Source organism: Monodelphis domestica, chromosome 8 (genome assembly GCF_027887165.1).
Source record: "Monodelphis domestica isolate mMonDom1 chromosome 8, mMonDom1.pri, whole genome shotgun sequence".
NCBI classification, from domain to species: Eukaryota; Metazoa; Chordata; class Mammalia; order Didelphimorphia; family Didelphidae; genus Monodelphis; species Monodelphis domestica.
Genome location: NC_077234.1, coordinates 39281843 through 39299178, shown reverse-complemented (window position 1 = coordinate 39299178; position 17336 = coordinate 39281843). Strand labels below are relative to the sequence as shown.

Genomic DNA, 17336 nt, shown 5'->3' with positions numbered 1-17336 from the left:
TGAGTGGTGCGGAAGGAATATAAAGTCAAAGGAGTCTGGAAGAGGGTAGAGCAGATGATCATCGTGAATGCCACATGATTTTCTATTTGGTCTTGCAGGGATAGGGAGCCATTAGGGTTTACTGAGTCCAGGGCTTATATGCTCAGACCAGCACTGTAGGAAATCACTTTAGCTGGATGGAGAGTGGACTGGAAGGGGAAACATTGGTGGCAAAGAGATCAGTCAGTCAGGCTGAATAAGCCTGGCATGAGGTGATGAAGGCCTGGACTAGAATGCTGGCTGCGTCAGAGGAAAGAAGGAGTCCGTTTCTGGAAATGCTGCAGAGGTGAAAGCACTGACACGATCTGATGTGGAGGGCTTGCAGGACTGGGCTGATGCTGGTGCCCTTGAGAGTAAGAGAGACTTTAGAAAGAGGGGAAAGAGAAGGTCTTGGACATGTTCATTTGAAAATGTCTATAAGAGAGCCAGTTCAAGATGTCTAATGAGCAATTAGAGATGTGAACCTGGAGGTTAGCAGAGAGATTAGGATGCAATTGGTAGTTCTGAGTCAATTGGTAATTATCAATTGACAGATCATCATTGAATTCATAGAAACTAATGAGAACAAGTGAAATATAGAAAGAGAAGAGGTGCCAGGACAGAGCTCTCAGTGTGATGCTGATGGAAATCAGCAAAGGAGTTGGAGGAGAGAAGTCAGGAGTGCCTCCTACGTGTCAGGCACTGCTGAGGGCTTTATGGACTGACTCCTTTGATCTTTACAAAAAGAAGTTGGTGCTATTATTATTCCCATTTTACAGATGAGACAAACAGGGTTATCCAGCTTATGTGTTTCTGAGGCCAGGTTGGAATTTGGGTCTTCCTGACTCCGGGTCAGTTGGTTGGTCTGTATTGTGGAGCTGTGTAGGCAGGTGAGACAGTCAGAAAAACCTAGAGAAGAGAATGTCAGAATCACAAAGGGTGATCTGAGTTGTTAAAGGCTGCAGGGATTGAGAAGGATGAGTGAAAAGAAGAGGCCGTTGGCAATTAAGAGATGCTTGATAAAGCTGCAGAGAGCTGTTTGAGTTGAGTGCTCGAGTCAAATCCAGATCATAAGCTGTCCAAAAGAGAGCAAGGAGAGAGGAAGTGGAGCTGCCCATTGCACCTGACCTTCTCGGGGAATGGATTTTTTGAGAAAAGGAAAAACATAGACACGTTTCTACTCGGTAGGGAGAAATTTCTCTTTAATCTTTAAAAAAGATTTTTTTTAAATTAAAGAGTAGATTATCATCAAAACTATATATTTTTCTGGAACAAGTCTGTAATTTCATAATTATGGGAAATTTTCAATGAAGGAATTTTCCAAAGAAATAATCTACCATTATATATGGGCACATGTCGTGTAACTTGAATTCTTTTTTTTTTACATTATTTTATTTGGTCATTTCCAAACATTATTCATTGGAAGCAAAGATCATTTTCTTTTCTTCCCTCCCCTCCCCCCCCCCCCCCCCCCCCCTACTTCTCCCATAGCCGACGCGCAATTCCACTGGGTATTGTGGCATTTAAAAGAGTGGGAGCCATAAACTGTAAGAGTTGAAATGGTTGAGGTTGTAAACTGTAGTGAGTAAAATAGTGGAAGATATACATTGTAGTAGATATAAGAGTGGGTGAGTAAATTGTGACCGCAGAAAATGTTTTCACTATAGTGTCTTGTTTTTAAATCAAATATAAGGTGGTCACCAGGGAAATATTCCCAATTATGAATATACCCAAGTCAACTGGGTTTTATAGAGAATTAATAATACAATGAGAAATCAAAGAAAGAGAGAGAGAGAGAAAAAGGAAATAAATGAGAAAAGAATAGGCCAGCCCAGGCAGCCCTGGCCAACCTAGGCCTAAGCCCTAAAAGAAAAGATCAGTCAGTCCTTAATCACTCACCATAAGATCTGTTCAAGCGAGGATTCAGGGGGACAGAGTCTCCCCAGAGGGAGTTCCAGCCAGAGTCAGCCTCCTTTGAGAGACCTCCTTAGAAATTGTCCTTCTCTCAACAACCTCCTTAGAGGCTGTCTCTCAAGAGACTCTATCAACAGCCTGTCCTTTTCTTATATAGGGGGTTTTCTCCTGTGTCACCTCCCTTAAGTTCTTCCATCTACCAATCACAGTAGATGTTTTCCAAAGGACAGCCCATTATGAATTCACACCTGAGTAGACTAATCCTTTTAGTAATCCACACCTGAGTAGGCTAGAATCTCTGAGTAAGTTTCTTTGTCCCATGTAAGTTTACAAATTGCCTGACCTTTATAGGTACTTAGCACCCCTTTGTATAAATTCTAAAAATAGGCATGGCTTAAGTATGGGTTTAAGTACTTTTCATTGTTCAACAAGGAGTTTTCTCCCCTAAAGCAGTCTTAAGTAGGTGGAGTAGAGGTCTTCACATTTTTTATCTAAGTAGAGTTCTCACATTTTAGATCTAAGTAGCTTCACTGTTTAAATTGGGGAATAGTCCCCATAGGGAATTGTCCCAATGAAAAATTCCCCAATGGGGAATTTTTTTTAACATTCACAAGTCTGAGAAATTTCAAGATTCACAGTATCACATGTGTTCTTGATTTGAACCCATTTCCATGTTGTTGGTATTTGCATTAGAGTGTTCATTTAGAGTCCCTCCTCAGTTACATGCCCTCCACCTTTAAATGACAATTTTAATTTAATCTCTAAGTGACAATCTTTGGGAGAAGATAGAATGGATTTGGGATCCTTTGTGTGTAGAGGAATTTGTTTGGCAAGGAGAACGACTGCTTCCTATGAGCTGGGGGAATCCTCCTGGTGAGGGAAGACAAGAAGACTCCTCTGGGTCAGGGGAGACTTGGCTCATGGCCTCCGTTTTTTTCAGTAAAATAGGAGCCCAAGTTCTCAGCTAAGAGAGGAGAGAGGGACCTACAGGAGGTTGGAGAACGGAAAGAGATTTAGAAGCATCCACTTTGGGCAGTGGGATGGGAGTCCTTTTGGGACCTGTACCTGCATTTGTAGTGGACCCAGGAAGCCAGGGTGCCTCCTCATACTTGATGAACTGTAGAGAGCAGGAGAAGCGTTCAGCTCCAGCAGCTACCTTGCTAGCAGCAATGGGACTGTAGTTCTAATAGAAACTGTTGGAAAGTAAGGAGGGATGGGATGACTAGGGAACTCCCTTGTAAAGTGCTCATGCTCTCTGGGCAAAAGCCCAGAAGGCAGCAAAGCTTCCCCCCCCCCCCCCCCCCCCCCGCTTCCCTAATGTTGTCCCTGGTAGACCCCAGACCATCCTACTCTGTCCCGGGAAGCATTTGGAGATGGGTGGCCATGGGATGTGACTTTCCAAGGCCTGATGGCAGAAGAGCACTGCTCCTGTTCTCAGAGTAGGGCTCCTAATCCTTCAAAAGGTGGTTTTGTGGCTAAGACCACAGGAAATAATCACAATCCATCTCTGCCCAGATAGTCTGGTTGTCAGTCAATCATCAATGATAAATGGGTAACTTGATATTTCTGAGGCAATGGGCTTGAATTTATCTTAGCATTATTAGATGTTTGCCTAGGGAAATGTATAATACATTTCATAGGATCACAGATTTAGAGCTGAAAAGGACCTTTGGGGTTACTATGATCCTCTCATTTTACAGGTGAAAATGAGGCAGAGAGAGATTGAGTGACTTGTCCAGGGTTATACAGCCAAGAAGTGTCTGAGTCAGGATTCGAAGTCCAAGTCCAGCACTCTATCTCCATCTCCAACAGTCCGTCCCCCCCCATCCCGGCCATCTCCTTCATTACTATAGTCACATGGGAAGTTTTCTTTAGGGGAGGCCAGTATAGGAAGCATCCGTGGAATACACATGAGCCTCCCTGTCAGACCCATCCGTCTTTCCAAATGTTCATTTTAAAATAAATGTGACCCTCCCTGGAATTCTTTCCTTTGATGCTTAGTGTTCTGGATTATATGTTTATTATTCACTGTAACCTTCTCTGGGTAATGACCCTGCCTCACTTCCTATCACAGTGAGTGCCTGGGAGATATGGAGGGAAGTGACTAATTGACTTGAATTAAGAACATTTTTTTTCACTACTTTTTATTTTCCCTTGTTTTACACTTGTTACTCCTTCCTGCTCTGTGAAGTCCGCCAACAGGGCACTGGTGCCCCCATTTTGCCACCCCCCCTCCAGCATTCACCACTTTCCACTGGCCAGTCTGATGGGCTGAGCTGGTACCTCCGGGGTGTGCTCCTTCAGAGGGGCTTGAGACTGTTTCCCCTACGATTATTGATCTATTGATCGCTTTGATGTCTTTATCTGAAAATTGCTTGTTCAAATGCTTTGATCATTTGTCCACTGGGAAATGGCCCCGGGCAGTTTGCCCCCCAGGCTTCCTCCCCAGGGTCTCGGTAGCCCGCAGGGACGCTGGGGGTCCTATAGAGGCTGCCTTGTGCTGGCCACGCCTGGGGCTCCAGACTACGGATTGTTCCTCCGGAGGTGCCCATGAACGGAGTTCAGGCTATCGCTGGGGCTGTCGCTGCCCAGTTTTTAGCTCTCCTCATTCACAGACGTGCTGCTCCTTTTGCCTTCGTGGCTGCGTGGGTGCAGTCTCCAGGGTGACATGTTTCTGCTGTCTCTTTTCAGACGGGTGCCCTAGTTCATAGCTATAGGGGAACAGGCGGAATATTTGAGGTTTGCTGGAACGCGGCCGGAGACAAAGTTGGAGCCAGTGCGTCAGATGGTTCAGTAAGTATCCCCGAGAGCTGGCGGGGGCCGCTTCCGTCCCCCGTGGGGCGGCTCTTGTTGCAGCAGGACACTCGGCCTTGTCCTCATGGCCGGTCCACACTGATGCTGCAAAGCGGGCCTTCGGGGCGCCATGGCTATGCTCGATGGTCAGAAGTGGACCGTCTTCGGGGCCACATCATCTCTAGAGCAAGCCCGGAGCCGAATACTCGATGCGGAGCAGCAGCCCGTGCCCCCCCCCCCCCCCCCCCATCTGTTAACTGTCCCCACCTTTAAAAAATGGTGGCTGAGGAGTGGGCTGCTGCCTGGTGCTGAGCTGTCTGCAGGGGGCCCCGTGGGACTCTGAGGGTGGGAGAAGGGAGCCTGTTTGCTCCTGGCAGGCCCACAGAGCCCCCACTCATGGGGCTCAACACGGGCGAGTTCTGACTCGAGCCTCCCAGCGCAGCAACGGGAGCACGGCTATTTTGGTCACGTTTCCCCTTCTGGGTTCAGGCGAGACCCGTGCCCTGTGCCTTCTCCATTCATCCTGCCCCTGCTGGGCACCCCAGCACTGGCCATTTGTGGGATGGATCATCATACGATTGGCTTGAACCTCAGGCCTCGAAAAGCCTCCCCTGCGCTCTCAGAGTCCCTCTAAGGAGCGATTCTAAGGCAGAAGAGAGTGGAAAGGTGGTGATTTGGGTCAAGGGACTTGCCCAGGGTCTCCTTGCTGGGTCGACTCCAGGCCTGGCCCTCGCTGCCCACCCCCGTGAGTCACGGGACGTGAGGCTGTCCGAAATAGCCAGCTGAGATTCCTTAACGTGTCCAACCCCCTTGTTTGTTGCAGGTTTGTGTACTAGACCTACGGAAATAGTGCTACTAGTTGGAAGCCATGGACCGACTATGAATGTGTACATAGCCAAAATGACTGTCCCTGACCCATGTACTGCTCTAGTCCCACTGGAACCATGGCCAGTCCACTACAGCCAAACCTAAAGGAAATCTCGACATACACTGTATAGAAACAAAGCAAAATGACACCCTGAAGAGGATGACAGAGTTGTCACAGCTTGTGAATCCTGTTCACCAAGTGCTGGCATCTTATCTGCTGTGCCCCAAAATAGCATTTAGAAGCTCGGGATCTGAGAAGCAGAAGAGGAAAGGAACGAGACTAGGAAAGCAGACCAGACGTGCACCAAATCGGGAGACAAACGGCAGCCTTCCCCTCCCTCCCCTCCCCATTTAATCAAGACGGTGGATCGTATTCTTTGGTTTTTTAATTTCCCTCAATAGTTAAGCAGTTTGCGTGTACAGAGAAAATGGACGTATGTCAACATGCAGCCATGGGTTGTTTCTTGCTTTTCAAACATTCTTTTTGGTTTTGTTTAAGGATGCAGGAAGTAAGGGGGTAAATCTGTTTCTTGTTTTTATTTTTCACCTTCTAAACATAAAAATTCTTTTTAAAAAAATATTTTAATTCATTCTTTTGAAGAGGCCAAGTGATGCTTGGTCCATTCTTTGGCTCTCAGAGCACATTTTCCATTGGTTTTGTGTTGGGGTGAGGGGTGATTTTAGAAAAATATATCTAAAATGTGACATTGGTCATGTTAATCAAGAAAGTACATTATTTGTAAAGGGTATTCTTGCTCTGGTTTTTCTGGTGATGTGGCTGAAATGCAGAAGTTTCTTATTTGGGACATATTTCTGCCAAACTTAAGAATCGAAGGGCACAAAAAAATTTTTGTTTTAAATTTACAAATATAAGAGCTGCATTAAAAAAAAAAATCTTGTTGCTTCAAGGCCATAGCTAATTATGGTTTAGTTGTGCACTATTGTGAAAAGGAGCAAAATAGCATTCTGGGGTTTTTTTTTGTTTGTTTGTTTTGTTTTGTTTTTAAGAGATAAAAATCTTTCTGGACAAGGGTTTATGAGCTTCTACCAGGAGTGTCCATCATATGTGTAGGAGCTTTTATGTATAATAACCAAATTCCAGTATTAAAAAAAAAATCTCATGTCAATTTTCTTTATATAAATCAAAATACCTTTGGCATATATTTGATAACACTGCCAGTATGTGGCAAAATGTTTACTACCTTAGTTTCAAAAGAAATCTTTAGAACAGAAGACTTGCTTTAAGGTGTGTTTAAATAGCAGTGATTCAGCTTATTAAAAAATAATAATACTTGCACTAATGTCCCTGCTGCTCTGATTCTGCAGTTTATTCTAACTTGTGGCTATTTTTTTTCCAAGTATAAGTAGTAGGTGTAAGCTGCTATTTTTTTTTAACTAATCACTACGATATTGTCCTTTAGTCTGTTTACAATATCAAATATCTTTCTCAGCAGATAGCAAACTTTGGTTCTGCTCATGTGACTAAGGTATATCGAAATTTCTTTTGTAAATTTTAGCACGTTCTGTTTTGCATGTGCTGTTGAAAGGGGTCACTTAATGTTTCATCCCAGATTCCAAAGCTATGAATTTCAGAGTATAGTTGTCCAATTTATGTCACAGATATTTTCATTAAGGAATGGCTTATATCACAGAGCTTTGCAAAAGTTAACCATTTTATAACACTATTTCAATCACTAATAATTTTGTGACTATTGCTTTAAAAAAGTTAGTCTACTTTGTTCTTAGTTTAGGCATAAATTGATTTAACCCAAATAATGCAGCTTTTTGCCATTGATTCTTCTGCTATTTTTACAAAATAATATATGACTTGAAGCAAGTCTTCATTTTGCTAAGGTAGGATAGCATTGGCCTTTGGTAAAGAGAATACATTTAATTCCACAATTCATTGTTCTATGTACCCCAGTTATTAGTGGGGAATATATTTTAAATCATAGCATTTAAAAAAAAATTCATCTCCAGAAAGGCAGTCATTGATGATGGTTCTGTGCCAGCTCTTTTGAGGGTTTTGGAGCCCATAACAGATGTCTAGAACAGTTACCCTGTGAGCTATGTAGGAAACCTAATACGCTGAGGATCTGGCACTTGGACATCCTGCTCTTATTGGTAGAGGTCTATGTCCATGGCTGACCTCTGTTGTTGTTTTAAAAAAAAAAGTAAAAAATAAAAAAAATCTGTGCAATAATTTTTAAATGTGCTCCCAGGAATAGACACAAATGTTTTGAATATGTTTAAGCTGCGTTTTCCTTTAGCAATGCATTTGTCAATTGCACTGAATTTAAATCTGAAAGTCAGAGGTGATTATTGATAGTACTTTTGTATTTTGATATGGACAATTTATTCATTTGCATACAGTTATTGACTGGTTTTTTCAGCTGATTATATAGAAGATAGTCAAGGAATTCTGCAATATGGCTGCCGGAATAGACAGCTCCATTTTTTATGCTCTTGTCATTTTTCCTTTTTTTCACTCTGGCTATTTTCCTTACAAATAACATTCATAATAGGAACCCTACACAATTCTAAATACAGAGCTTTATTACCCTGATGTCTCGTCTTACTGAGAGGTATCCATGTAGTAGGCCTGGGCTCTTAATGAACATTTGATTATTTATTTATTTTTGCTGCTGTTCTCAATATCATCATTGCCTGCTGATCTGCCACGATGCTGCTCCTAAGCTGTTTTAAAAAAAAGTCTTGAGCATAAATGTGCTGGCCAGAGACGATGTTTCACAGCCTTGTAAAGTACTGTATTCATGGAGTTGTTCCTGTTTGTTTCCCCCTTCCACCGTTCCTCCAAGGGCTAATAAGGGAAATGTTAGGGGTTCTCTGAGGAGGGGACATGAGCAGATTAGGCGGGTGGTGTTGGCAGGAGCTGCCCTGAGGACTGAGCTTTGGGGGGGGGGGGGAGACGCTGAGACCTGGGGGGAGAACTGGCTTAAGACGAAAGGAAAGGACGGAGCCGTCGTGCCCCCTGGCCCTTCCTCGAGACTTCCTGGCCGTGCAGGGAAGGGAGCCGCCTAGCGTTGGTGTATGGTCCCCTTGGAGCGCACGTGGATCCGGTCCCTTCACTGACTTTCTGGCGTGTTCTCGGCCGGCCATGATAAATTTTAAGTAGGTCTTGGTGACTATCGATCATCCCATTGTGATGAGCAATTCTCTAGTGTTAGATGTGATTTAGGATGAAACACCTTTTACAAATACTAAAAGTGCCTCCCTTTGTGGTTCAACAACTAATTATGGTGCAAAATGCAGGAATCACCGGATGGAAGAAGTACAGGAAGGTTTCTTGCTTTTTGACATCTCCAAATGTCAAGAGAAAGGCCAAAGATTTGTGCTGATTTAACTTCACTTTAAAGCACTCCTTTTTTGCTTTCCCTGCTTTATGTCAGAATAGATTATTTAATGAGAGATGACTATTTTTCAGGAGCTAGCTTTGTTTAGGTAGGATGGTTTGTTTGGTGGAGGGCAGCATTATAGTTACGGAACAGATGGGCCCGAAGGGCAGCGTGTGTCCGCGGGCTCTGCCAAGGCGGGCACAGGGGAATTGGGGTTCCGCTGGAGGAGCAGAAACGATGTCTCAGATACTGCGCAGTGCCATTGACTCCATTAGCAGCAGTGGTTTCTTTTCCTCAGCTCAGGGCATGGCATGTTTCTCTGCAGATCCTGTGTTCTGGTCTAGCGTGCTGTGGACTGTACGTAGGGGACGGGGACGTGCGTACTACGAGTAGGTCACATCAGAAAGTTCCCAGGTTTCTCTTTTTGGCGGACCAACATTGTGGCATGGCAGCAAATGCCAATATTTAGGGAACAGCAGCAAAATCAACAAGAGACCCTGAAAGTTTCTCTTGGGTCAAAAGGGGGGGATGGAAGGTGAGGAGGGAAGTTATGAATTACCTTTTCTTCCAGTGATAGCTCTGAAGTATCACAATTCAGTATCAAGAGTTTCTTTCTTAAACATAAATCTGGTTAAAGGTAGAGATTTTTTTTTTTTAAATGAGAAGTTCAAGTTATGGGTTTTTTTTTTTTTTTCACACTGATTTAGAGATATAGTGTCTTAGATCAGTAGTCTGTTTCTGCCTCTAAGTTTACAATGTTGATGCAGGGTGACGACTTAGGGCATGCTTTTTTTTTCCTAGTAAGCTATTTCATAATGTTTTTTGGAATTTGTGGATAAGTTCAGGAAAACATTCTGCATGTTGTATCTAGTCCAGTGTACTTAGCCGTTTTTTCTTTTCTTTTCTTTTCTTTTCTTTTCTTTTCTTTTCTTTTCTTTTCTTTTCTTTTCTTTTCTTTTCTTTTCTTTTCTCTTTTCTTTTCTTTTCTTTTCTTTTCTTTTCTTTTCTTTTCTTTTCTTTTCTTTTCTTTTCTTTTCTTTTCTTTTCTTTTCTTTTCTTTTCTTTTCTTTTCTTTTCTTTTCATTTCATTTCTTTTCATTTCTTTTCTTTTCTTTTCTTTTCAAAGGCTGCATTCTGCAGCTCTATAATCCTTGAATACAGAAGTCATTTTTTTTTCTCTCCTGACTTTGACATTATAGTTGTAATGGTTTAATTTTGATTTTACAAATCCTTTGGGTCTAATTCTGTGAGCCTACCTATAGCACTGGATTCCAACCAACGTCAGCATCATTTCTTTAGTTATCCAGTTAACTTACAACTGTTGTCAAAGTGTAAACCAGCCCATGACGGTTTTTTGTACTTGTTAAAGGACTTTTATTCAGTTTTCATGATTCTTGTCTAAGGAAGACTGATAGAGATGTTCTAGGCTGTCCTGGACCATGTGAATTACACTTAGGATGTATTTCGGTTCTCCATCACAATGGCTTATCCCAACACCCCCATCCCTCAGAGGCCCATGTCCCTGTTGCAGTTTCCATTTGCATTGTATTGCTCTGACAACTGTAATTTGAATCAGATCTGAAAGAGGTCCAGAATAAAATATATTTTGATATTATGTTGGCTGTGTATATATATACATATATATATAAAAATATAAATATAAATATAAATTTTTTGATACATATGTAGTTTGTATAGAATATTTACTGGTTAAGAGAGAGGGGTGTTATAATTTTTTCTTGTTTACAACTTCTTGTTTACATTTGACTTGATTTTTATTCCTTTTAATGTTCTATTGTAGAATAAACTTATTTTGCTCTAAGTTAGCCATCATAACAGAGCATGTCAATTGTCTCAAATGTACCCATGTAAAATAGATAAGAACTTCCACCAAGAAATTAGAAACTGTCATGGTGTTTTTTCAAGATGCATGAGCACAATTTCACAACTGTCCCACTCTTTAAATCAAATTGCAAATTGGCCCTTTTCCCTTTCCTATAATACAATTAGTATTTTTGAACTCCCGAGGATTAAGAGGAAGGATCTTAAATTAATCTGGAATTCATTCCTGTTTTGCATTATATAAAGCTAATGAGAGTATCTAGGCATCTGAGGAATAATTGGTTGCTGTGAATTATTTTCAGCAACCTAGTGCTTTATCAGTCACCTCTTAACCGTGCAGTGTCACTCTGAAGGGGCCTTGGGCTTGGTCAGTCTTTGCAAACTCTCCTCGATTTATAAGAAAGGATCTTTCCTGTGCTCTCCCTTATGCCTTCTCCAGCCCAACTCCTTCCCAGGAAAGTGGAAAAATCAGTACCCTTCTGTGGTACCATCCTCAGCTGGCTAGGTGGACCGTTCCCTTTAAAACAGACTCACGGACGGTTTAACACTGTGTCTGAGGACATCGTCCTTTAGGCATTAGTTTCTGATTTTCTTTTGAAGTTAATCAAAACCTTTTAACTCTTCCCATGGAGGCATTTCCATCGACCCTTGTGTGCATGTGGATGTTTGTGCCATCATCCTTTCCCTTCAGACTTTTGAGTTGAATTGAGCACTCTAATAAAGGCATAACCGTTAGCAGCTGTCACTTGGCCATAACTTAGCCTGTATTAGGAAAACTACAGTTATTTTTTTCAGGCAGCCTTTCTCATTCAGTGGCCTACCTTGGATTGCATGACACGGACCATAGCCCACCCATTTACATAGTAGACCTTGGATATGGAACTGAGGCTCACTATTGAAGAAGTCCATGTATGCACATGGTTTTGCCAACTGCTTCCAGTCATAAGCAAAGACAAGGATATTTTGGTTTCCTCACAATTAAAAATTCTAGTTCTTATATGTCAAATTAGGTTATATGATTTTCCCAATATATTTGTGTGCAAATAAGTTTGATGGTGCCTCTCACTGCAGTATCTAGGCTTATTAGTATCTCCAAGTCACCAATGAAATGTTAACCCTCTACTTGTGTTTCTGTGATTCTTATCCAATGTCATATCTCCACACTGATTTGTTCTAGCTTGTAATATTTTGTATTAAAATTTTTATAGGAATTCCTCGAAATTTCTTTATCTTTTAAAATACATTCAACAAAGTGCTTGGTACTGTGTTGAAAATGGAAGCCAGGGTTTTTTTGGGGGGCCATTGGCAGATATAAGAAAGAAAGAAAAGGAAGGAATGAGGGAAGAAAGAAAGAAATGCAGCAATGCCTTCCTTTACCTGGAACCCATGGTAAGGATAACCTGGAAGCCACAAAAGGCCCACTCTTGACTTCTTAGGGCCTCCCTCGCCTGTTTTGGCCTACCTAAAAGTAGAGAACCCATCTGGGGAAGGTTGGTCCTACACACACACACACATACACACACACACACGTACCTAGGTGAGGAAGGAGGGTTCTTTGTGAGATAAATGGAGCCCTGCCGGGTTTGTCCGAAGAGAAGTTCCTTAACCCCAAGCATGGTGGCTGGCAAACAGCGGGAACCCACTGATCCCTTGGGGGGAGATCATAGGTTAGCTATAAAATGGAGCTGCACGAGCTAGGGGAAGGAGGGGGCCTTGGCCCATGTTTGGATCATGGCATTGCAGTAGCACTAGTTTGTTTTGTAATCTGCATTTCGTTTGACACGATCCTTGTTCTGCGAAGGGGTCCATAGACATCACTAAAACGGCCAAGTAGGTCCATGATGGGGGGATGTAAGAAAGGCATTCTCAGCCGCTAAATCCGATCCCTGGGCAAGGCTAGATAGCTTAAACCCCTAGGGAAGGAGGGAGACTTAAATCGAAGCCCTCTGCCCCTTCTTGGCTCTAGCTAAACTTCTTGAGAGGCAGTTTTGTTTAGGCTTTTTGGCCTGCACATACTCGTGGGGAACTTTCTCAGAGAGCGATTTACAAAGATGTTCTGCCCGATGGTTGAGGAACATGGCGCCACCACCTTCCCGGGGCCCTCTCCATGCGGGTGTCCATTGCTCCGTGCGAGGCCTGACGCCGAGGGCCAGGGCTCTGCTCTGAAATGGAGGACCCCCCTCTCAACCCCTCCACTGGCTCCTGCATCAAAGGCGACTCCCCAAGGATGCGGGGTCGAAGGGATGCACAGCCGGCTCGTGAAAGGCAGTGCAGTGACAGGATGGTCAATTATGGGGGACTCCAATGTCTACCCAAAGTCTGGGGAATCGGGACCCCTGGAGAAGGGGAGTCTTTGAAAAGGCCCAGAGGAGCAGGATAGACAGGAGATAAGAATAGGGCAGCAAAGCGGTCAGCCTGACCAGAACGTCGAGTTCCTTCTCTCGGACCCTCGAGAACCTGGTATGTGGGCCAGAAGTGCTCCCAGCATCGCACATTATTCTTGCCTTCCCTTCTGAGCTCCTGCAGCTCTTACACTACATTTCAGGCTCTGGTGGCCTTGGATGTCAGAAAATGCTTCTTTGAAAGCTCCTCTAGCATGAAATCAATTCTGTTATTGGGACAGTGAGGAGTGGGGGTTGGTCCATCCAGTGGGCCTTTGTTTACACTCTGGTTCATGCCAGCATCAGCCCTCTGACCCCTTCCCTCTGTGGCCGCCGGTTTAGAGATGTGTGGAGGGGCGAGACTTGGGTATTGGGAACAGATACGTCCAGAACCAAATCCCGACGGTTGTGTGGGCTGGACACGTCCCGGAAAAGTAGCTGGAGCCAAGGATAGTCTCCAGATGGCCTTGGTTGCCTCAATGCTTCATCCCTTCCTGCAGATTCTGAGGGAAAGAGCATCACACAGCAGAGCCAGAGGGAGCCTGAACAGCCATCTCATCTGGATGCCGTTTTCCAAACGAAGGGACTGAATAGGACCACGATGGGATTCTAGCTGGAGGCTCCTAAGGTCCGTTCCTGCTTTTGGCGACCACACGCAGTCCCAATCTTGGTCCACCTTCCTATCAAGAAGTCCTTTGGGTGATTTGTCATCCCCACCGTTCTTTCCCCAGCAGGACTTGGAAGGGACCTCAAAGACATCTTGGTCCAACCAATGGAACATGAAACTCTTCTTAATGGATGGGGACAAGAGTGAGAATAATGTTCTAGCTGACATTTCTTTGGAAGACCTCCAGGAAGAGGGAAATCCATTGCCTTTAGGAACAACCAGTCTCATTTGTGGATAGCTGTTCAAAAGGGTTTCCTGATACGTCTCTATCTGCCTCTTGGCAACTTTCCATCCTCTGTTCTAGCTGAGCCCTCTGTGGTCTAATCCCTCTTTCAGTCCTTCTAGCACTCAAGCGATTATGACCTCCTCTATCCCCGAGTCATCTGTTCTCTGGGTGTTATAGCCCGAGTTTATTATTTGGTGCTTATTCAGCATGGATGCAAGACTCCTCACTGTTTGGATTGCCCCATTTGTGCCCTCTTCAACTTCCCGACATCTTTCCTGAGGGGTGGTGCTCCAAACTTAGTCTTTAAAAATGGCCTGATGTGGGTAGACTGTATGCCACGGGTGATCACTCTTTTGATCCTCGACACCATACCCATAAATGTAGCCTTTTTCTAGCTGCCAAATCACACATCAGACTCATTGGGCTTGAAGTTCACTAAGGACCCCAGATCGCTTTCTTTCCCCTCTGACAAATTTATCATTCTACAACTTCCCTGGACCTTCTACTTTTGAAGTGAATTCTTTGAACACAAACGTAGGAGTTTAGATTTATCCCTAAATACCATTGGATTCAAATGGCCCATTCAAGTAGCCTATTGAAAACTCTTTTTGGATCATGAATGTTTCCCTCCCAGTTTTGTGCTCTCTGGAGATCTGATGGGTCTTTTATGTCTTTAACCAAGTAATTGTTTAAAAAAAAAAAAAGTTAAATCGTGGGAAGCACATAGAAACCTCTTTCAAGCTGATGTTGAAAGGAAGATGACCACTTACTAAGTGGCTAGAAAAGAGGATCCAGTTATCCCATGACCATCTACAGGGGCCATCCAACCCCAGAGAAGGATGACTAATTAGACCTAATTAGTCAACTAGCCAAAGCCTTCTCCTTCCATATAGAGTCCTGCCAGATGTAACTTAATGGCAGCTGCCATAAAAAGGTAGGTGATCCAGAAGCAGCTGGTTTTTCATTTTGACCTTGAATTCCAATGAATCAATTGTGGGGTGGGGGAGAGAAAAAAAACCAAAACTTGATCATTGAAAAATCATTCCAGCTTGCCCTCTAGAATTCTTCCACCTTTTCTCCCCAGTACCTCTGTTTCCATTTCATGGTTTGTTTCCCCCATTGGAATGGAAGCTCATTGAGATTAGGGACTGTCTACATATGTGTGTGTGTGTTTTTAAACCCTTACCTTCCATCTTAGAATCAATATTGTGTATTGTTTCCAAGGCAGAAGAGGAGTAAAGGCTAGGCAATGGGGGTTAGATGACTTGTCCAGGGTCACACAGTTAGGAAATGTCTGAATTCAGATTTGAACCCAGGACCTCTGGGTCTTACTCTCAACCCACTGAGCCTAGCTGCTCCCTCTACGTGTATTTACTCAGCTACAAAGTAAGTGCTTAATAAATTAGTAGTTGACTTACTAGCATACACACACACACACACACACACACACACACACACACACACAAGTCACAGTAATGTTTCCAATACTGTCCAAGGGTTGTAATACCTATTCGATGGGACAGTTGTTTAAGTTTTGGCATAATATCACAAAACTGTAGTTAAACAATTTTTAATTGCTTTTGACATTGTTCACATCATTATAGAGAGGTCTCAAAGTACCCTTACAATTTGAAAATCAACGTTAACTTTGAATTTGAGTGATAACATAGTAAATTATTTTAGGAAATCAGCCTTATGATGCTCTCCTGTTGTTTCTTTGATTTGACTTGTTTTACTTGCTCCAAAGAACTTCCAATGGATAGAAGTTGGGGAGAAGCCGACCACCCAAAACCAAGAAATCTTCCTAACAATTAAAAGAGTTACTCTAACAATGGCTGTCTTGAAAGGTAGTGAGTCTCCCAGTCAGTTCATATCCCTTGGATATCTTCAAGCAAAGATGCATTCCATCAAGGAACTTGTATGAAAGCTTTTCTTACCTGCCAGCCATTATGCTCAGTGTTGGGGATACAATAAAAGGGAAAATCCCTGCTTCGATGGAGATTACATTCTAAAAGGAGAGACAACATGAAATTATAATGTCTATGATGATATAGTAAGCATAAAAGTAATTTCAGGGAGAAAGAGTGAGAGAAGGAAGGGATGGGGCAGGAGGAGGGTCTTGTTGAAGGTGGGATTTGGACTGTTTAAAGGAATCCAAGGAAGCCAAGACTTAGAAAAGACGAGGGAGAATATTACAAGCAAGAGGGCTTGGGGAGAACTTGACAAGCATGTCATTTCAAAGACCCCCTCTAACTCTAAGATACTGTGATTTGGTAACCCTGTATGAATGCCTTTGGGCAACTGGGCTCCAAGTTCCTTCTTTTTTAAGATGAGGAATTGGGGCTAGAAGATAAGATCCTGTTAATATCTAGTTTTACAATCCTTTGAGAAAGTCAACATTTTTGTCAAGTACCTACTGTGTTCTATACTAAACACTGGGAGAATCTCTTTTAAAAAAAATACTTTCTGTCTTAGTAGCAACTTTTAAGACAGAAGGGCAAAGGCTAGGAAAATGGGGTTAAGTGACTTACCCAGGATCACACAGCTTGGAAGTGTCTGAGGACACATTTGAACCCAGGTCTTCCCAACTTCAGGCTTGGTACTCCAACCACTGTACCACCTAGCTGCCCCAAGAGCCACAACTTTTTAGAAAAGTTATGGTTCCTGGGCCACACAGTTTTGTAGGATGATATCCCAGAGAACGAACCGATGCACCATTAGTTATTCTGGTTCAAAACAAAGAAGCTCATCTAGTCATTTTTATATTGGTCTTTCTCAGTTGAAAGGATTAGTATTCACAGAGCCATTGGAGCTCATCCCCATTCCCAGTAGGGGTCTCCACACACCTGGCATATATTTAGGCATGTCTCAACTCAGGACGAAAGGGACCCCAGGAGGCTGGAGTCACAGGATGACATAGGGTGGTGCAAGTTCTTCTTATGGTAACAAATTATGCCCAGGTAAGTTTCCTGGGTTGGGTTGCCATGATGGAGCCCATGGTAGACCCATGGGAGAACAAGGACAGGAGTCAGGATGGTTAGGTTTCCATCTTTATCACCATACAGGGGAATGACTGCACCAGTGAGATTACAGATCCTTTGGGGTATTTTCTTTCCTTGTACCTTGTGAGTGGGAGAGGATGCCTCTTAAATCCAAATATCAGACCAGATCTACATGTCAGGGTATGGTAGATAGAAAAGCTCAAAATTATATTTAAACAGGACCCAAGTTCCATCAATCAGTGAGCAGTTATTAAGTACCTACTGGGTCCC

The 17336-nt window shown here is 43.2% G+C and overlaps 1 protein-coding gene across 3 annotated transcripts in view; it reads left to right on the top strand.

Moving 5' to 3' along the window:
• The window catches only part of TBL1XR1 (TBL1X/Y related 1), a 135013-nt gene extending 124450 nt beyond the window's left edge, over positions 1-10563 (top strand). For 2 of the 3 annotated variants that reach the window (XM_056806799.1, XM_056806800.1), the window contains 2 exons: positions 4624-4725; positions 5549-10563. In XM_056806799.1, the coding sequence (XP_056662777.1) occupies positions 4624-4725; positions 5549-5575 (129 nt within the window). In that variant the 3' untranslated portion in view covers positions 5576-10563. 3 annotated transcript variants of the gene reach the window in all.
• Positions 10564-17336: the final 6773 nt, after the last annotated feature.